The sequence below is a fragment of the Pelodiscus sinensis genome, chromosome 5 (genome assembly GCF_049634645.1).
Source record: "Pelodiscus sinensis isolate JC-2024 chromosome 5, ASM4963464v1, whole genome shotgun sequence".
NCBI lineage: Eukaryota > Metazoa > Chordata > Testudines > Trionychidae > Pelodiscus > Pelodiscus sinensis.
In genome coordinates, this window is record NC_134715.1 from 121,472,563 (window position 1) to 121,494,565 (window position 22,003).

The window sequence follows — 22,003 nt, forward strand, 5'->3', positions numbered from 1 at the left end:
ATGGGGGAAAATATGTAGCCCCCCTGTGATCAGCCTAACCTTTCTCACTCCAGGTTCACTGTCCACTGCATTGCTCTTGATTTTTGGAGGGGAGATAGAAGGGTCAATAGTCAATGGTGAATCAAACCCCTTTTATGCATAGATTATATTTGGATCCAGATCCTGAGCCTATGCACATACCAATTAATTTTTCATAGTGCATTATAATTGAAGGTCTAAAATTGATTTGTTTTTTTTTTAATACTGATCCCTCTCTTCTACAATACTATTAAAGACTGGCTTTAAAAGTGATGGCAACAAACTTAATTATCCTGTAAAGCAGAAGACTTTCAGAAGTGAAATGTAGTGTGATAATGACTGGATTAGAAATATAGATTAGGTTTGAAGTCTTGTGGAGTGGTGCCAAAGAAATAAAGGACTGGAATATTTTACTAAATAGCATATTTAATGTATAAGGGGTATTATCTAATACCTACTTATCCCTGCATAAAGATTCAGTAGTGAAAAAGAGGTACAAAATGTAACACTAGAGGCTTACTCCATTTCAGTGAAGATGTTTTTAGAAGATAAAACAGAAGTTTTCTACAAAAATAACTTAACTTCAGCAACTTTATCTATGAGAATAATCTTACTGTTTCCTGCCCTGTTATCTGTCACCACAAACTCATTTTGAACTGTCTTTTTTCTGCTGATTATTTTGTGAAAAATTATCTCTGGTACACTTCCTGAAATGATTTTCCTGCTTTAGATTCAACTAGTGAATTTACAAACATATGAGGATTAGAAAGAAGGAAATTCTATTAGCAAGATGAGAATGTGAGACGAGAGTGGAGAGAAAAAGCTGAATAAGGAAAACCAAATTTAAAAAAAAGTACAAAACGACGCAAAAAAATTATGCTCTTTAACTGGTTCAGTGAATATTCCTTATACCAAATTGTTTGCCAAGTACAACCCAGAAAGGATGAATATGAAATAATTTATTAATCTTCAGCTCATGTTTACATTATGCGGCTGTATGGAATTTTGAGAGTATTCTGTCCGGTTACTTTAATAAGGTTTCAATGCAAACCACTCTGAAATCTGTCCAAATCTTTCTTTCAATGAAGTGAGTGAAGCACATCTCTTCTACTCTTTCAAACACAGCACATTTTTTTAAAAAAAGTATAGAGATACTGTCACTCAGCTCTGTAAGCTTTAGCCTTCGTCTTTGGAGCCATTGAAACATTCAGTTTATTTCAGAGTTCTGCTAGATCATAGCTGATACAGAATTCCTTGAATCAACATTGTGAAACAGTCACTCCATAGATCAGCAGTAGCACTGAAAAAAGGCCTTGTCTCTGGAGTCTTGATTGGCAGGGCAATGAGCAAACAGGAAAAACTGGCCTCTACATCACCTCTGCCCCTGGCACTGGTGGAGTAGAGAAGTGGAAAGCACCCTCCCTCCCCCTCGACTTCCTTTTGCAGTCTCTCCTGGGAAGAAGGGGTGGTATGGATGGCGGTGATAATGGCTGCTGCTACTGCTATTCTTATGAGGGATGAAGAAGGCTGAAACCTCAAGATTCAGGCTTGAGAATAGGCCCAGAAAGCAGCCTGACTGTGGTCCTGGTGAGCCAGCACTGCACTGCTTAAGGATCAGCCAGAGCACCAAGTTGGTCTCTCATTAGTTACCGAGGGTAAAGTGCTACATTGTCCTGCATTTTACCGAGGAGATGATGCTAGATGGGCACTGGGGCTCTTTGTGGTTGACAAAGGAGACTGTTGGTGGTAAAGCTGAAGGCTTGTTGCTGATAACAGCACTGGCAAGATTTCTGGGTGAATCCTGCCTCCCCAAAGACAGTTGAAAGGTTATCAACCCCGAGGTAAGAATTCAGAATTCACAACTAGGAAGGGAACCGGTGCTTCCTAGAAAACTCTAGTACTAAACCTCTATTTATCATACAAAAATATTCTGCTGCTCACTTCACAATGGTTAAGGTTTTACTTTTTACCCAGGGCTTGGATAGAACGTAAACCTTTTGGTATTGTTGATTATCCATAATAGTATGTGTATCCATGGTAACTACAAGAGAAGGTATGGGTGTATAAGTGCTCTTAAGTAATACAGATTTGTGTTTCTGTTGGAAGACAAAAGAAATGCTAGATATTTATAGGCTTATTACAACAACATGTGCATTTTCAAGGATGCATGTATATTCTTCAGCAACAAAATTGATGTTGTTCCTGTAAATCTTTAATACGTGACAATAATTCAAGAATAGGGATAAAAATCACAAATGGATTTCTCATTCGATTGCTTTGGATATTAGCAAGCAAACAAAACTAAGAAATTGCAAATCTAATTTATTTCCTGTTTCTTTATTTTTGTCATATAATAAAGGTCATAATCACTACTTTTGGCAGTCCTCCTGTTGCTTATTATATAAGGAGTACAACTATACTTCCCATTACATAGGCTCAGCTTTGATCAAAGTAAAACGTTCACTCTTTTAATGTAATCTGCAGCCAGCTAACTGGTGGCAGAATTGGCCTGAATGTGTTCAGACGTTTTTTCATATTTGTATAAATTGATTGCTGAAACATTGACTTGATATTGATGATTCTTACAAACCTATCCTGGATATTTTAAACCCCTGTCACTATTTTCTTGTTTTATTGCCATTGTAGATTTGTTTTTTAAAAATACTTAATTGCTTAGAATTAAAATTATGACTAGTTTTTTATTGTGGCACCAAAGTCAGAAATTATCTCCATAACATTTAATCATATATTTTCCAACACTGATCTTGAAAATCCTTATGTAGACAGCAGGAACTGAAACATTTCTGCTCTCCTCCTCCAGAATGAGCAGAAGCTGTGCATGGTCACATGTAAGTTAAAACAGTAGGCATTGTCTTGCATTGAAATAAATCTTAAACTCCTTGTATGCCAACACTCTTGCTCTTAATAACTCAGGATAAAAAGAAGGCTAAGATAGGCATGCTGGGGAGTGTGGGACATCAGTTTAAGAAACAAAATCTTTTGATGCAAAAAAGGGAAGAAAAAATAAGAAAATACTCTGTACAGAGAAAATGGTTTCTAAATGGAAGATTATTTTCAAATATTCCCATGAGGCTTCCGATGCTCTTTAATTGGATGTAAAAATTGAAAAAGGAATGCAAGCATAGGTTCTTATCCCACAGTAATTTTCTTCCCTAGCTGCTGACCTACAGAAATTCAGCACATGTGGCTTTCCAGCCGCACAGAGTAAACCCTATTCTTGAGTTGAAATCTACAATTTTCTGCAGCTATGGAATGCTGAACTAGGCATTGTTAGATACTTCTTCACAAAGCTGGAAAGTCTGATTATTCCTGGCCCAATTATTATTTAAGGAAATAAGACAGAGAAACTGTAGTCAGCAGAGTCTCCTGACAACCTAATACTGAATGAATTTTCCTCTGATTGACCAAATGTCAGTCCCCGATTTGATTCTGTGTATTAGAAAGATGACCATGTGAATCATGGCTGCTACCACTGTTATACAATTGCAACAAATTATATACCAAATATGTCATATAAGGTGTCAAAGGAAAAGTTATGATTATGATTAAACTGTTCATTTGCTTGTATCACCTTTATATCTGAAGTTATTAATATTGCCTATATACTTTATTGCTCAGATATTTTCTATTCCTCAGTGTTACTCCCAAGTAGATTTACATCAAGGCTAGACAGCTATGTTTTGATGTCCCATTAAGAATACTTCACTCTAATAATGGATTATTGGAGGTGATATTGTCAGGATGCTGATGACTGGTATACTGCCTTTGAGAGGAGAATCAAACTAGAGGACCTTCCACAATGAAAGCCTTAACTTCTTCCCTGAAGAACTTCAGCAACCTATATGTAAATTTGGAAACAGCATCCCAGTTTACGAAGTCATATGTTGACAATTCATATCACTATTAATTAGCCTGTTGATTAGTAATGCACATCTATAGTGAGTAGATAGAACAAATCTTTCTTCCCGTCGAATCTAACCTCTTAGGGTATGTCTACACTACAAAGTTAATTCGAACTAACGGACGTGAGTTCGAATTAACATTAATAGGTGCTACACTAGCGCTCCGCTAGTTCGAATTTAAATTGAACTAGTGGAGCACTTAGTTCGAACTAGGAAAACTTCATTTTACGAGGATTAAGCCTAGTTCGAACTAGCTAGTTCGAATTAAGGGGTGTGTAGCCCCTTAATTCGAACTAGTGGGAGGCTAGCCCTCCCCAGGTTTCTCTGGTGGCCACTCTGGCCAACACTAGGGAAACTTGTCTGCCCCCCTCCCGGCCACGGACCCCTTAAAGGAGCACGGGCGGGCTATGGTGCCCGTGCCAGGTGCAAGCCTGCCAGCACCCAGCCAGCAGACCCTGCACCTGGCACGGATCGAGCCACCCACCCGATGCCCCCCAGCCCTCCCTCTCTTCCTGGGGGCGGCTCCCGGGAGCTTGCCCGGGACCGCAAGAGGCGGGCACCTGCCTGGGCTAGTGCAGACATCGTGGACCTCGTCCACGATCTCCGCACTAGGCACAGAAAAGTGGCCGTCTAGGGCAGGATAGCTGCCAGCCTGGCCACCCAGGAGCAGGTGTGCGAGAGAATCAAGGGGGTCCACTGAGACCCCCGACCCTGAGCCCTGAGCTTACAATGGCCATACTGGGTCAGACCAAAGGTCCATCTAGCCCAGTAGCCTGTCTGCCGACAGTGGCCAACCCTAGGGACCCTGGAGGGGATGGACCGAAGACAGTGACCAAGCCATTTGTCTCGTGCCATCCCTCTCCAGCCTTCCACAAACCTTGGGCAGGGACACCACTCCTACCCCCTGGCTAATACCACTCCATGGACCCAGCCTCCATGACTTGATCTCACTTCCCTTTAAACTCTGTTCTAGTTGTAGCCTTCACAGCCTCCTGCAGCAAGGAGTTCCACAGGTTGACTCTTTGCTTTGGGAAGAAGAACTTTCTGTTACTAGTTTGAAGCCTGCTACCCATTCCTTTCCTTGGTGTCCTCTAGTCCTTCTTTATGGGAACTAATGAAGAACTTTTCTGTATGCACCCTCTCCTCCCAATTCCTGCTTTTAGAGACCTCTATCCTGTCCCCCCTCCGTCTCCTCTTTTCTAAGCTGAAAAGTCCCAGTCTCTTTAGCCTCTCTTCATATGGGACCTGTTCCCAACCCCTGATCATTTTAGTTGCCCTCCCCTCTCCCAGCCTCTCTCTTCCCCTCTCCCATCCCCTTTTCCCCGTCTCCCCCAGTTTTGTTCAATAAAGACAGATTCCATTTTGGAAGACACGTTATCTTTATTTTGTACATCAAGAAGAGGGGCTAGGGAAGGATAAGTGGAAGGAGGTGAAGGAGGAATGGGGCACGAGCCCCCGATGGGGAGGACTGGGCTGGCTCTGCGGGCTTCTGGGGGTGGAAGCTCTCCTGCAGCCCCCCAATTGCCCCCTCTCCCCAGATGGCAGCCTGCGGCAAGTGCAGCCGGGCTGATGGCTGAGTGGTGTGATGTGCCCAGTGTGGGTAGTCCGGGCAATCCAAGCCAGGACTGCTTTGCAAGCGGGGCACCCCTGAGAACTGTCTGTCCGGGGTGGGGATCGGGACCCTTTAAGCACAGTCCTCAGCTAGCCTGAGACAGCATCTCCACGCCCTAAGTCCTCCTCTGATGCCCTGCAGGCACTGCTTCCGGCCATCCTTAAGCCCGGTTCAGGGTCCACTTAATGTGGACATGCTAGTTCGAATTAGCAAAATGCTAATTCAAACTAGTTTTTTAGTCTGGATCCGTTAGTTCAAATTAGCTTAGTTTGAATTAACTAATTCAAACTAAGTTAGTTCGAATTAACGTTGTAGTGTAGACATACCCTTAGACACCTTATTTTTAGATGTCAACTTTTGTACATCCCTTTTCACAATCTCTGATTTGCCATTGTTACAACAAGAGAGTTAGGAGTCAGATGGGACTAAACACACTCATACCCCTGCATGAGGACATAGAACCACTCATCTGTATAGTTTGCTATAGGAAATAAGGAACCTAAAATACACCAAAAGGCATTTGTGGGTTCCAAAATAGGTTTATTCAGAGGAAGAGCTACCCTTCAAGTTGCTGACAGTTGAATGATGTCCACTAGTTTGTGGCTATTCTACTGAACAAATTCATCCTGAATGCCCAAAGCTGAAGCCGTTTGCCTCAGGAGAGCATGACCACACCTAAAATCCTCGTAGAGGAGGAGGAATCTCTCTGAGCTGTGAAGTGGCTCTGATCAGTTTTGTTTCCTTTTCCTTGGTAGGCCCAGTGAAGGAAAATAAGCTCTTTTCTCCCTGGCAAGGATCAGTCTGGCTATGTGTGACAGGGTATACCAATCCCACTGGGGAAGCAAGGGTTAACCCTGTCCATCTGGCTGAGGAGGCCCCACCCCCACAGCCCTGCTGGGCATGCACTAGCTGGAAGCAAGGTATAAAGGCCTATGGAACAGCTCAGTGTGGGCGGACTGACAATGAGGAAGGGGGTGCCACTGGAACTCCTGAGCGGGGACCACATGCAGACCAAGATGCAGAGGCAAGTCAGCAGCAAACCACAAAAGAAGCCCCCAGTCCAGAGGGAAGACCCAGGGAAGACTGCACTGGAGAGACTGATAGTAAGTAGCTCAGGGGAGTTGTACCCTGGGAGCTTGACGTGTTTTGGTGAGAGATTCCCTGTCAAGCTAGTGGAGAGGGTGGGTCCAGTTCCATTGTTCCCTATAATATTCTCTATCCTTGGGCAAGTTGTTTTTTCTTTTTGGGTGGGTTGAAATTTCTTATGTGCAACACCAATATTGAGGTAGTGTGCTTTTTCTGGTGGTGGTCACGTCGGGAAAAAGGTTGTGTACCACTGTGGTAGAGTTCTGGCTCTGATGAGTCAAAAGTAGCAAGTACTAGATTTGTTGCTAGTTGTTTTCTAGGATGAAACCTTATTTACAAGTTCTTTGAAACATGCATCTGTCTATTAAACTCTGAAGCTATATATTAATTTGTTCTGGGGCTTCTACTCTTTGAGTTGGTGATGCAAGAAAATGAAAGATTCAAACCAGGAGAAATTGTATCTGTTTTACAGGTTTCTGTTTCACCCTCACCCTAAGAATTCCCCAGAGACACTGTATAATCCCTAGTGAATGCCTTTTACTCTTCTTTCCAGTGTCAGTAAGTTAAAATGGTGTGTGTTCTGGCACTGCAACCCCCCTGGAAGACAGATGCAACCCCCTTGGAGGGTCAAGACCCACGGGTTGAGCACCACTGCTCTACCACATGGCAAAGATCTGGCCTTAATGTAACACAATTTACCATGTATTGATTAGTAACATAGGATTTAAAACTAACATTAAGATCAGAGTTTTAGATATCTGCAACACTCCAAAAAAACCTGTTTAAAGAATCTTTTTATTTCTTACCTTAAGCCATTAATACCTATATAAACTTTGTTTGAAATGTAATCATGCAAATGTCCTGGCACGCCCCACCCCCATAGAGCCAGCTTGCCCCTTCACGTCTCCCTCCAACCAAGCTACACAGAGAGAACTGAAGTATGTGAGTCAGGCACCCCAGACAAATGGCCCCTGCCTTCATGTCACTGCACAGATGCTAGTCCTGTCTCCCCCCACTTTCCCTTACCTACTTCTGTGAAATTTGCTCCCCCCAGCCCAGCTGGGATCTGGGATAAAGTCCTGCTTCTCAAACTTGCGGGAGTTAAGACACATAGCACAAACAAATTATCTACCCCACCATCACCTCATCACAGTACACAGAACAAACAAACTCCCCCCTGCCTCCATCTAACCCTAATACCAGCACCCAACCTTCCTTTCTATCCCACACCTAATCAGTGCAGACAGCCCGTTACTTCCCCCTACCCAGCCCAAGAGGCTTGAGGAGACTGCTGAGTTTCTGCCTCTCTCTCTCTCCTCGCACAGATGAGACTCTCCATTCTCCCCTCCCCCAGCCAATTACCCACTCACTCACTCCCATGGGTGGTCAGTGAAGGTAGGGCTGGTAGAGGCAAGCCGCACCCTCAGTCCCACCCCTTCCGCTGAGGCACCACTCCCCCCTGCGGCAGCCAAGCCGCCTCCTTGCTTCCCCACCATGGAGAGGTGGGGCAGTGCACTGTGTGTACCCCCCACCACCAGAAGGAGGGGAATGTGAGTGGGAGTGTGTGTGCATCCCAGCATTCCAGGCCCTAGAGCACAGGGAGGGAGGAGGGCACGTGTCCCTAGCCTCCGGCCCCAGAGCATGGGATGGAGGGGAAAGGAAGACATGTGTCCCCAGCCTTCTTGGCCTCGGAGCATGGAGAGGGCAGCTGGGGGCAGCAATGCTCTATCCCCAGAATGCCTACAGTAGGCAGGTCCAGGCTGGTCGTTTGGGAAGGCAATGCCTTCCCCTGCCTATGACATTGGACACCCATGCGCCTTCTGTCCCTCTTTCTCCTCCCCTCCCCCTAACCACTTATTCCATCCTTATCTCCCTTCTTTAACTGCTCTGGAAGCTCCTCCATTTCAAGCTCCGTTTAACTGATGCTTAGAGAGACACCCCTTCTTCCACCAGTCATCTGAGCTTCCTGTCTGCGTGGGAGCTCTGAACCTCATGGCGGGGCTCAGAAAACAGCTGCCCAGCCACACAGCTCATAGGGAACTTTGCCCAGGTCCCCCCACTCCATCCTCACCAACTCCATGGCTGTGTCTACATTGGCATCCCTTTCCGGAAAAGGGATGCTAATGAGACACTTCGGAATTGCAAATCCGCGGGGGATTTAAATATCCCCCGCAGCATTTGCACTTACATGGCTGCCGCTTTTTTCCGGCTTGGGGATAAGCCGGAGAAAAGCACCAGTCTAGACGCGATTCACCAGAAAATAAGCCCTTTTGAAAGTAGGAATAAGAAATCCTCCGGAAAAGGGCTTATTTTCCAGAGAATCGCGTCTAGACTGGCGCTTTTCTCTGGCTTATCCCCAAGCCGGAAAAAAGCGGCAGCCATGTAAGTGCAAATGCTGCGGGGGATATTTAAATCCCCCGCGGATTTGCAATTCCGAAATGTCTCGTTAGCATCCCTTTTCCAGAAAGGGATGCCAATGTAGACGTTGACCATATGGAAAGCTATACCCATTACTATTGACTTTGGCCACTAGACCTTACTGCCACGCAGGAGAAGGCCATTGTTAATGACTCTGGATGCTAGGCCATGCTGCCTTATGGGAAGGGGACATTGCTAATGACTCCAGCCATTGGGCCACACTGCCCTGCAGAAAGAGGGGGTGGTTATTGACTCTGGGCAGGAGGTCACACTGCCCAAAGGGAAGAGGGAGTTGATATTGACTCTGGCTGCTGGGCCATGCTTCCCTGTGGGAAAAGGGCATTGCCATTGACTCTAGCTTCTAGGACATACTGCTCTGTGGGAAGGGGGCATTACTATTGACTCTGGCGACTAGGCCTGACCACACTGTAGAGAAAGGGCATTGTTATTTACTGAGGGTATGTCTACATTGCATTCCTCTTCTCAGAGAGGAATGCAGATGCAGACACCCAAAATTGCAAATGAAGCGCGGATTTGAATTTCCTGTGCTTCATTTGCATAATTGCAGACTGCCACTTTTCCGGAATAGTGTCTTTCGAGACAACAAACGTGGTCCACATGGGGTTATTTTGAAATAAAACCCTTCCTTTGAAATAATCCTTACTCCTCTGGGGGTATGTCTACACTGCATTCCTCTTTCTAGAGAGGCATGCAAATGCAGCTGAGTGAAATTGCAAATGAAGCACGGATTTGAATTTCCTGCACTTCATTTGCATAATTGCATCCCAGAGCTATTTCAAAATTCCCTATTTTGAAAAAAGAAATGCTGTCTAGACGTGGTTATTTCGAAAGAAAACCCTTCTTTCGAAATTACCCTTAATCCTGAGTAATTTAGGAAATTCAAATCCGCGCTTCATTTGCAGTCTTCTCTCAAAAGAGGAATGCAGTGTAGACATACCCTGAGTTTAAGGATTATTCTGAAGGAAGGATTTTCTCTCAAAATAACCCCACGGGGACCGCGTTTGTTGTCTCGAAAGATGCTATTCCGGAAAAGCAGCAGTCTGCGATTATGCAAATGAAGCACGGGAAATTCAAATCTGCGCTTCATTTGCAATTTCGGATGTCTGCATTTGCATTCCTCTCTTGGAAGACGAATGCAATGTAGACATACCCTCAGGCTGCTGGGCCTGACTGCCCTATAGGAAGTGGGAGGTACTATGGACTTTGGACAGCAGGCCTGACTGCACTGTGGAGAAAGGGTGTTGCTATTTGTTCGGGCTGTGGGGTCTGACTGCTCTACAGGAAGTCGGCCTTACTCTTGACTCTAGCCACTTCACTGCACTACCCCTCAAGAAGAGGGTGTTGCTATTGACTCTGGCAGCTATGCCTCATTGCATTGTTATTGACTCTGGCCTCCGGGACATTCTGTCTGGTGGGAAAGGGGTATTTTTAGAGACTTGGGCCACCACACCACATTATGTGGTTTGATCCTGGACTGAGATGTCCTGGACAAGTTAAAGGTATGGATGGGAAGCATAGCACCCTCTCCCCAAACTGTATGGATGCAGGATTGAGCACCATTTTAGGGGCCTCAGAAGACCAATACCCACCCCCTAAGGTATGTTGTTACCCCACAACACTATTGAACAAGACCCAATTCCAATTTCCATTCCAGTTCTGAAGTTCTCTGAGGGGCCAGAGAATCTGTGGAAGTTCCTAATACCAAAGTGGTCTTCATGGCCTGCTCCATAAGGTTTTGCTTCAAACACAGGTCTCTAGACACTTGTATTCTCTTTCTGAATGGCATGCAAATGACGCACTTTTCTTTAATAAGTACAGAGTGTTTAGGGATAACTACCCTACACAATAAGCAGTGTTTAAAACCTGGTGAGAGGATTGCACCAAGCTGAATTCTACTTAATTTATTTATTACTAACTAAATACGAAAGGTACTACATAACTTATTATAACTATGCACATGCATTCACAGTAAAAGTACTGTAATAATAAAAACATGAGCTAAACCCTGGAATAAATTGCCCAGGGAGTTTGTGGAATCTCCATCACTGAAGATTTTTAAGCGTAGCTCAGATAAACACTTGTCTGGGAAGGTCTAGAGATAACATTTAGTCCTCCATGAGTGCAGGGAACTTGACTAAATGACCTCCAGAGTTTCCTTCCATTTCTATGATTGAATACCATACTGAATGCTTTGACTCAAGCCACAAATGGAGAGAAAGAATTGAAAGGGTTGGAGAGGTGTGTCTCTTAAATAGTCATGGAAGAGGTTATGAGGTGTGTGTTTCCCCAAATGATACTGTTCAGCAAAGTTTTCTGGCTTTTGGTGCACTAGGCATGTGCCTACCTGTGTGGAATACGAATTTGCAATCACTCAAAGAAAAACTTTGGTGAACTAGAATTTAAATACCAGATCCCAGGAGATCCCTGTAATTCTTGTATACCGCTGTGCCCTCTGCCAATTAACATCAAGAGGTGTTTGGATCACACCATGCACAGATGGCCCTAGACTCCAGTTAATTTCTTTAAATCCATCTACATATTAAGGAATTGTATGTACTGGTGGCTGATACCTCCACTGATAAGCTGTGTTCTTACAAACACCACTCCTTAGGCAGAATAATCTTGGTAAACTTAATGATATAATAAATCTCAGTTTTCCTCAAGTCCCATGGATTTTCCCTGGAAGGGACAAACTGTCCCTAGTTTTAGTAATGCCATTTAGTTAAAACTGGCTATCTGCTAGCCTCCTATAAATCCATAATAACTTGGGGTTTTGCTACATAAGAAATTGATTAACTTGGTACCTTGCTATAATGCTTGTGATCACAGGAAATGCTCAAGCTAGGTATCCCACAATTTCAATGAGAACATCTCCTGGAAAGGCATTTTTCATTATCTGTACTTGACTCTTGAACTTACTTCTCTTGTTGATCAGCCACAGTAGGATTTGTTATGCTTCCAGGCATTCTACCAAGTCCTTTTCCCTAAGGACATTTGGAAAAGCAGTGGGGAAAGAATTAAAATTTAGTATTAATTTAACTGTACATGGTGTTTATAGCTTTTTGCATAGAAAAAAAATTCATTTAGTGATGTGAGTATGTGTACTTCACTACAGAATGTGCATCGTTTAACTACTACTAAAATTGTTCTCTAGGATTTTTACTTTGAAGAGTAGACACTCAGCTAAAAAAAATCTTGATGCTTCAAAAACCACTCCTTCCAAATAAACTACAATATTACAGAGCCATTTCATCACACAGTGTACACTATTATTGACCACAATGATATATACTGTGCTATTTTAAATTAACTTGTGTTTGCAGTGTGGATATGTGTGACTATATAAAATTATTTAAATCTCTTTCCCTGGGTTTGTTTAGCTGTTTTCACCTTCTTATTTGAACATGTACATATGGTATGTGAGAGTGAGAGCGCTCTCAGTAAATGTTTTGAAGGAGCATCTGTCAAGCAATAAAACTTACATGAAAATATGCTTCTCGTTTAAAACATTTCCACCAGAAGAATTTTAGTTTTGGAATCCATTCATTTTTATAGCTTAGAAGCTTTAATAAGATGTAGAGATGTACAGTCACTGAAAAACCTAAGGTTTTGGTAATAATCTAAGTTTAAATAAAAAATCTGTCTGTAGTCAGTATCAGTTTTCCAATAGAAATAACAAGCATATAGAAGATTCTCTGGTAATCCATAAAAAAAAAATCAGGCATGAGCATGGAATTAATTTTGTTGAACTGGAATGTCTAAAGGTTACAATAACTCTTGGACCAAAGGGACTCTCTTCAGGCATAAATAGCAAGACTCCTACTGTCCTCTCTTGCAGAACAGCTCAGCTGCCAGCAAAAGCAGGTGCTCTCACCGTATCTGGGCTCCAGAGGAAATATTTAGTGAGTACTCAAAACTGTTTGAATACATTAATGTATTATACAACTAAAAGTGCTTCAATTGTGTTTGTGCAGTTTTTTTTAAAGACAAAAAGCATTTAAAAAGCAGGATTTTAAACAACTGAATTTCCGTCTGACGCAAAAATGTTTGCCATTATGTTTTAATTTTTAAATATTTTTTTCATAGAAAATATGATAGCAAAGTAATATATTACATTTGTAATGTATTTGACTTTAAATCTGTGTTCTAAAAATTCTGCTTCAACTTTTAAATTAAATAAAGCATGGCAAAATAACATATAATTTTATCTCTAAAACAATAAATATACCATTAATGTTTTACAGAAACATTTACTGGCCTAATTAATTCAAGATGTGCTTCAAATAAGATTTAAAAGAAAATCAAAAACATATTTCCTCTAACTCATTACCATGAATAAATTTAAGATTTTCTTCTTATTATTATTTTCCATTTTAAACAGTTGTCCTAGATAGATTTACAGCTTTGTAACATACTGCATGGAAACTTTAACTCTGAAAGTCCTATATTTTCTTGGATTCATTTAGTTTTTAAATGCTTTGGATGTGTATTTTCTTTTAGTTCAAAACTTATGCTAGATTAAATTTCACTGGATTACAGTTACTCAGTTTTGATTCTACCGTGACTAATAAGGCTAACATGAACACTTTTTTTCTTTCCATGTGTAAGAAAATGGAAAACCTGATGCCTGGCTACAGTTCCTGTATCTGGACACTGCTTATAACAATTTTAGGCTATACCAGCTGTCTGCCTGTGGGTGATGATTCTGTTTGCACAGCAGAGGAAGTTGCTAAGTACAGCATAGTCTTTGTAGGGAAATGGAGTGAGGCTGCTTTCCCTAAGCAGTATCCCCTTTATAGGCCTCCAGCACAGTGGTCATCCTTGCTAGGTAAGTGAAGTGTGTATAGTGTCAAGACAAAATAAAACTCTCTATAGTTGTGATTTTTTGTGTGTTAATTCCCTTTTGATGATTCCCTTTAGTAAAATGTAAGTCAAAACTAATGTAGCTTGACAGATAAACAGTGACATGCAGAAAACTTGCAGCATCCGAAATACTTACAGAATCTACAACTGTTTTCAATTGGCTGCCGCTGAAGTAAAAAGTGTAAGTTAAAAGTTTTAGAAAATCCTAAATGTTAATGCCCAAATTGTTCTACATCCAGCATAAAGCAGAGAAACTTCTGAAATTAAGATAAACCAAAGCAGACTTTTATGTTGTGCAATGTGTTCCCTTCAATAGGTGTTACCCATAGTTCTGACTATAACATGTGGAAAAAAGATGAATATGCCAGCAATGGTATGCGTGATTTTGCTGAAAAGGGTGAAGCATGGACATTAATGAAGGAAATAGACGCAGCTGGAGAAAAAATGCAAAGTGTGCACGGAATCTTCTCAGCTCCTGCCATTACCAGTGGTACAGGACAGACCTTCACGGAATTAGAAGCACATTCAAGACACTCCTTAGTATGTACATTTACATTTTCATTTTAAGGGTCACTTAATCGCTTTATACCAGCAGATGCAAAAGCAGATAATATTTGAAATGTCACTGATAACTGTCAATATAATGCAAAGTATTGCTAAGATAATCCAGTTTTAAAGAACTTTATTAACATAATATCAAATAAAAAGTGAACTTTAATATTTTCTTTTAAAAACACTAAAATAGAATTGTCATGAATACGACTGATCCATTGCTATACTCACTAGAAATCAGACCCAGAAGTTCCTGCTACCCATACCCGTTGAGGTTACAGTTAATTTTTATTATGTTTTTCTTTTACTTCCTAGGTTTCTTTTGTTGTACGAATTGTGCCTAGCCCTGATTGGTTTGTGGGTGTTGACAGCCTAAATCTATGTGAAGGAGATCATTGGAAAGAACAAGAAACTGTAGAACTTTTTCCCTATGATGCTGGAACAGACAGTGGTTTCACGTTTTCCTCACCAAACTTTGCCACTATTCCACAGGACGCTGTTACAGAGGTAAGTGTATGTATTTTGTATACACATGCATATGTATTATGTCATATCAGTATCTTATGATTATTTTTTAAAATAACTGTTCTGAAATTACAACATGAACAAAACTTATTTTAGTATTTAGTACTGTATCTGGATTTCTGATTTATCAGGTAACTCCAGCGCGAACGCATTTAGCAGTTGTTCGGCTGATGTCATTTTCTGTGCGCATTTGCAAATGCATTTGGCTAGAATTTTTTTTTTATATCTAGGATTTATAATACTTTTATTTTGTATTGTCATCTAAAATTCTGTAAAAACAGGCATACGTTCTTTTTAGGCTTTTTTATTTTAAAAAAGCCAGATATTTCTCTGTGTCAGGGAATCTCTGGGAATTGCTGCTGCCATATGGGCTGGGAGGGGAGGGGAAATTTTTTGAGAGAATTGCCAAAACCTGGGAGCTGTTAGCATGTAAGGGAAATGAGCTAATGGAAAGGAAGAGGAAATTTTGCTCAAACTTTTTTCTGTGGCTACTGCCCTTCTCCTGCTCCAAGTCTTTTCTGTCACTTCCATGCTCAGCCTACCCTGTACTCTCTTTCAGCGAGCTGTTATTTAAATGTGGCTAGAAATGGACTACCTGGACCCTACATTTCTTAATACTGTCAGTCTTCAGCCTGCTCCTTCTTGGGTTTAAGAAGTGTTTTCCCATAGCAGAATGAAGTACTTGCAGGAGGGGGAAAGAACAGAGAAGCTGAAGCACAACCCTCAATGAGTCCTTATACCACCTCTGCTGCAGCACCCATCATGCCTCAGTCAGGAACCTTACCACTGCCAACATTCTTTTCCTAGCAGTTCTTGTGTCCTCTGTCAGCATGCTCCTAGCATTATTGTGCGCTCTGACTACACTCCATCCAGTATCTCCATCCAAAACCAGCCACAATTTCTTGTGTGATCTCAGTCCCAGAATCCTTTCCACAAAAGTTAATGGGATTATCTTTATGAGAAGAAAACACAGCTTTTTGTGGGGCTTTGGTACATAAAGACTGTGCACCCCCACTTCACACGCATTTTTCTCATCCAGAAGCATAATTAAGATATGGCAATACTATTACATTAAACTTCCTTTTGTTTTTAATTCCTAGATCACTTGTTCCTCTCCAAGTCACCCAGCAAACTCGTTTTATTATCCGAAGCTGAAAAGTTTGCCACCTATTTCTCGAGTAACTTTTGTAAAACTTAAAAGAAACCAACTGGGTCTTTCTGATCCTCAGCAAAACCTGACTGCAATAGGCAATGAAATAGATGACTCTGTCTCAAGTAAGTGGTTGGTACTTTCATCAGCTTGTCCCTTTTGTTCCCATTTACTGAGCAGTAAGAAGGGAAGCAACATTTTAGAAAACTTCAAATCTGGCAGGATATGTGGAAAAAGAAATGTGGTTATGCAAAATATTACCACTGCTATCAGCAGCAACTTTTTCCTTTACAAAAGTGCTGCTCAGGCCTGTCAAATAACAGCTGAACATTATATTCTCTATACCCTTCCTATGTATGAGGGCATTAATTATTCCTCTGTACTGTGGATCTAATTTTAATATCATTTAAACTTCCATAAATTGTGAGTCATTCTACCATAGCTAGTGGAATTATACAAGTGTAAACATAGTAGAAGTGAGATTACAATTGAGCACTCTGTGACAGAGACCAGAACAACAATACAGGCAATAAATCAGTCCAAATGTGATAGGAAGAGGTTACTGAAAGAAACATGTAGAAAAAGCCTTTATGTGTGGCCAGGGAGACACAGGTTTAGCTTAGATCCATAGCATGGTTTGTTCAAGCCATAGAACTTCCACAGAGCCATCATTTTAAGTGAAAGATATTCTTTCACACTCCCTGCTCCCGAATCCTGGGAAACTACTAAAGAAAGTTCTTCCTGTGAGTTTTTAGATAATGGAGCAAAGGGATCATATTGTATTCTCTGAGGGTATGTCTACACTTTCTAATGAAGCGTGGGATTTAAAATTACTGTGCTTAATTACCATAATCTCGTCCGGCCACCACTTTGAAATCGCATTATTGCGAAAAAAAACCACCCTGTGTAGCAACATTATTTCGAGATCTCTTGAAATAACTGTTAAACCTCATTGTATGAGGAGTAACAGTTATTTTGAGAGAGATTTTCTCTCGAAATAATGCTGCTACATAGGGCGTTTTATTTCGCAATAATGTGATTTCAAAATGGCTGCTGGACGCAATTATGCTAATTAAGCATGGGATATTTAAATCCTGTGCTTCATTAGCAATTTCGATACACTATATTTGCATCCCTATTTTGAGATAGAGAGCAAGTGTAGACATACCCTTGGGTAAAAATTATTTTGATATTTATATAAAATAAGAAAAATGAATTTAGTTCACTGACTTAAATAGAATTATGATAGCAACTGACCTCTACAGAACAAAATACATGAGAAAAGCTTGAAATTTCTATTGAAATGCTGAAGTGAAGCCAAATTGAATTTCAGACAATAATAACATATTTATCCCATCCCAGTATTCATTTTAAAAACGGTCAATGAATGTTATTGCTCAGGTACATGAAGAGTCACTGATTTGACTTAGTTAGGCTATGTCAACACTACAGTTTTTTCAGAAAAACTTCACTTAAGTCCACACTGCAATCGCTTTCTTTCGGAAAAAAATAGAAAAAACAGAGAGGATTTTCTGACATTGGTAAACCTGTTTCTATGAGGAAGAAGCCTGTTTCTGAAAGAGCTCTTTCGGAAAAAAAGTGTGTGTGGACAGGGAAGAGGGAGTTCTTTTGAAAGAAGAGGAAAGAGGAAAAAGTACAGATGTCCTGATGGCCACTCTGTCCATAGTAATCACAGCTTAAATGAGAGATAGCGTCCATCTTTTGAAAAAGCAGATCGCTTTGGCAGTGTGGATGCTCTTTTTTGAAAGAAGTTTTTTGGGAAGATCTCTTCTGAAAGAAGCCTGCAGTCTAGATGTAGCCTTACTGACACTTTGCCAGGAGTTTAGACCTAAGATAGGCTTCTCAAATTTCCTCACTGTGAGGGAGTCAGAGGAGGGCCTGACAGTTCAGGGACTAAACAAAGCTTTTTTGCCCAACCAGTCCCACCCCATTTTACCTGCAGCCAATGCCAGGCCTGGCAACAGTATAAAAGGAAAGAGTTGGTTCTGCTGTCTACAGGACCTGAGCCAGAGCCGTCTACTGGGTCAGCCACAGGAGTACGTAAGTCTCCAACCGCTCCCCGTGGTGGAATGGAGAATAACCTACGAGGAACCCACACTGAAGAGGGGAAAACTTAAGAACTCTGATAAGAGGCTGGGTGTCCTAAGCCGGGGCCCCAATGGCAGGGACTTAAACACCCTTTTGCCACCAGCGAACTCTGAGACCCAACCACTAGGCCACCCTACTGCCCGGAAGACCCAGCCACACTCACCATTGATAAATTTTAAAATACTTAACTTCCCATGGATAGGATGTCTGACTTATACATTTATGAAATTTAATATTTTTAAAATGTTCTCAGTAAACAAGAGCTGACCAACCATCATTCAAATTGGGTGATACAAATTACATATAGAATAATAGCATTTGAGAAGGGATTACTACTTAGTCTGGCTCCTATTTAGGAAAGGAGTTTACATATGTATTTAAGTGCTTCTCTTACTTGGCATGGTTTTGAAACATGTTCAAAAGCTTCCGAGGGGTAGCTGAGTTAGTATGAAACTAGAAAAACTTTAAAAACACTGAATAGTCTAGAAGCACCTTAAAGGCTAACAAAACAGGTAGATTGAGCTTTTGTGAGCACAACCCACTTCTTCAGATGACATGAGTAAGTGTTTCCTGAACTTGGTCTTTAGTGTACTACTTTGAAGATATCATGTAGTCATCTCACTCTTGGCTCCCTAGCCTGAGAACGCTGGGTTTGTCTGGTCCTGGAAGCTTACGATCCAAGAGTCGAAACCCAGCCAATATGGCACTTTTAGAACATTTTTTTATTTGATTTTTTTATTTAATTCCCCTTAAACGTGAGTAACTAGAAGTGCTATCTAGAGCAACATGCTGTTTTAACTTCCCCACAAAATTAATGTGCCTCAGTGTAGGTTAAACCCCCCCCTCCGCATTTTCCCCCAGCTCACCCCAGAAGTGTTCCGAGACTGTACTGGGCATCCCCATAGCTGATACAGCAAATAGTACCAAACTATAACAGGATATGTAGTATATTTGTAATACATTTGATGAGTTAATAGTAATTGTTTAGTCATATTAAAAGTTGTTTTAAGCTTTCTACAGAAGTCCATGTGTCTACACTCCATTAAAAATGTTAGTAAATCAAGGTATATTATAAAATATAATTAGAAGAGTCACACATACTGAATCAGAGAAATTAATTGTAATTGTAGTCAGAAGTCCCCACTCTGTGTATATATCAGAAACATAATCCATATAAAAACTTACTTCACAGACAAAAGGAAAGATTTAATTATCAAAGGTCAAACCCTGTTCCCCATCCACTCAAGGTCCATAGGGATCCATGACTACAGGCGTATTCCCCCCAGCCACATTTCTGTTAGTTATATGCAGTTTACAGAACTTCTAACTTATTTGGTTGTAATAAGTACATTTTAGTATTAAAATACTTCATATATATTACTGGCAAAAGGGAAGACTTTGTGTAAAAAAGGTGTTTTATCTTTTCTTACCAAAAACTAACCACAGTTTAGCCATAAAAGGAACTAGCACTTTCTGAATTTATGAGGAAGAATAGAATAGGAGTTAAATGGAAAATGAAATGAATAGGAAGAATATACACAAAGAAGACCCAGAGTATATAAAGAAATTTTATATAAATCTTAGTCCTGGTCTTATCCAGGAAGCTATGCAAGGACAAATGAGTTATTAGTTATGAGAGTACAGTAAAATACAATTTTATTTTCAGAGCATGCGCATTTTTCATTTTTTCACTAAAGGAATATTTTAAATTTTCAAATAAATATTATTCCATATCCAACCTGTAGTACCTCAGACAACCTGTATATTACAGTAAAAAAAAAGTCTACCTTTTCAGGAACCAAAAACAGATGTCTATTTACTAGACTTTGTATGGCTTTTATTACAGGAATGTAAAATTCAAATCATGTTAATTCTGCATATTTAAGTAGTTCTTTTTAATATCATCAGTAATGAAACTGAAATTCTTCATGTAGCAAACCAAACTTCAGCCTTATATTTGTATGAGGAAGGACAATTTGATTATAGTTTTGTGCATTTTGCCAACTATGTGTTTGCCATAAGGACATATTTCTATCAAATCACCTCTTATTATATATGTTACAGAAACACCACTGGACTGTGAGATATCACTGTGGTCTTCCTGGGGTCTTTGCAGAGGTACTTGTGGGAAGATAGGAACCAAAACCAGAACTCGTTATGTACGCCTTCAACCTGCTAATAATGGAACTCCTTGTCCAAACCTGGATGAAGAAACAGAATGTGAGCCAGACAATTGTGTTGGAAATATCCTTGCCAGTGGAATACAGACTAGACAATAATTTAAATGAAGGTTAGAATTAGTTGAATCTAAACTCCATGTCAGTCACTATTCCTTATATTCCAGGTATGTCATAATGTTTTATTGAAATATTTAATTAGACTGGATGCTGATTCTGCCCTTTGATTTAAGACTTTCTTGTTGTATTAGTTAATTTTAGTCCAACAATTCCACAGAACTTTCCTTCCTACAAACATTGTGTAAGTTCTTACAGTACCATCTAGTGGTAGAAAAAAATTGGTCTTACTGTGCAGTTCATTTATGTCAACAAATCTTTTTAATTCAATCTAGCTTATCACATACAATCTTGAATATTAGAATTTGTAGATGTAATATGGTTTATTTATACCTATAAAGCTAATTATTATGTTGCTGTAAATTATGTTTTATTTTAATTTATTGGCATTTATGTTGACTTCTTTTAATTATGGGTACATTTCTTTAGAAAATACTTATATAAACCACAGTTATCAGATATTGTAACATGGTTAGGATAATAAAATAATTGACTAGGCTTGTCTTGAATCCTATGCATGCAGACCAGGAAGTTCATTTTTCCTCAAACAGGAAAAATGCCAACTACAAAAATACTTACCCCACAAGTTTCATATAAGCAATCTAAAGTTTGTATATTAGCTACTAAACTCACTAGAGCTGAATCACTTTTCAGATTAAAAAAATTTACTGATCTTTGGCATGGATACTTCCACAAGTAAACTGACTGGGAAATAATTAGTGAAAAAATGTAAAATCTGTTCAGCTGAATATAAATTATACCATTTTCTATGTACAGGCAGTCCCCGGGTTACGTACAAGATAGGGACTGTAGGTTTGTTCTTAAGTTGAATCTGTATGTAAGTCGGAACTGGCGTCCAGATTCAGCCGCTGCTGAAACCGATCAGTTTCAACAGTGGCTGAATCTGGACACCAGTTCTGACTTACATACAGATTCAACTTAAGAACCCCAGGCATCCCCAAGTCAGCTGCTGCTGAAACTGATCAGCGGCTGATTCCAGGAAGCCCGGGGCAGGGGCTTCCTGTAGTCAGCCACTGCTCAGTTTCAGCAGCGGCTGACTTGGGGACGCCTGGGACAGAGCAGCTGGGGTGCTGCTGGGTTGGTCCAGTAGCGCTGCCGCTGGACCAACCCAGCAGCACCCAAGCTGCTCTGCCCCAGGCGTCCTGATTCAGCTGCTGCTGAAACTGACCAGCAGTGGCTGAATCAGGACGCCTGGGGCAGAGCAGCTGGGGTGCTGCCGGGTTGGTCCAGTAGCGCCCAGAGCGGCGCTACGGGACCAACCAGCAGAGCCCCAGCTGCTGTACCACAGGCATCCGGAGCAAAGCCGCGGAGCACAGGGGCAGCGGGACAGCCGCGGAGCACGGGGGCAGCGGGACAGCGCGCTGTGGCTGTCCTGCTGCCCTCGGGCTCCGCGGCTTTGCTCTGCTTTGTT

General features: G+C 41.0%; 1 protein-coding gene across 2 annotated transcripts; it reads left to right on the forward strand.

Moving 5' to 3' along the window:
• The first annotated feature begins 1,488 nt into the window (after positions 1 to 1,488).
• Positions 1,489 to 21,417, forward strand: SPON2 (spondin 2). 2 transcript variants are annotated; one of them, XM_075930920.1, is made up of 7 exons: positions 1,489 to 1,859; positions 12,917 to 12,980; positions 13,687 to 13,906; positions 14,258 to 14,481; positions 14,809 to 15,000; positions 16,119 to 16,293; positions 20,342 to 21,417. In XM_075930920.1, exons 3-7 carry the CDS (start codon positions 13,690 to 13,692, stop codon positions 20,554 to 20,556), a joined length of 1,023 nt encoding a protein of 340 aa, XP_075787035.1. In that variant the 5' UTR covers positions 1,489 to 1,859; positions 12,917 to 12,980; positions 13,687 to 13,689; the 3' UTR covers positions 20,557 to 21,417. The 2 variants fall into 2 exon arrangements, with proteins under 2 accessions (XP_075787035.1, XP_014430158.2); XM_014574672.3 differs by lacking the exon at positions 1,489 to 1,859 and having other exon boundaries at positions 12,665 to 12,980.
• Positions 21,418 to 22,003: the final 586 nt, after the last annotated feature.

Excerpts from the sequence above, each read along its gene's own strand:
- SPON2 (XM_075930920.1), top strand. The coding sequence starts at position 13,690 with ATGGAAAACCTGATGCCTGGCTACAGTTCCTGTATCTGGACACTGCTT. Across the intron at positions 14,482-14,808 it reads CACATTCAAGACACTCCTTA|GTTTCTTTTGTTGTACGAAT; the intron begins GTATGTACATTT and ends TTTACTTCCTAG. Across the intron at positions 16,294-20,341 it reads AATAGATGACTCTGTCTCAA|AAACACCACTGGACTGTGAG; the intron begins GTAAGTGGTTGG and ends TATATGTTACAG.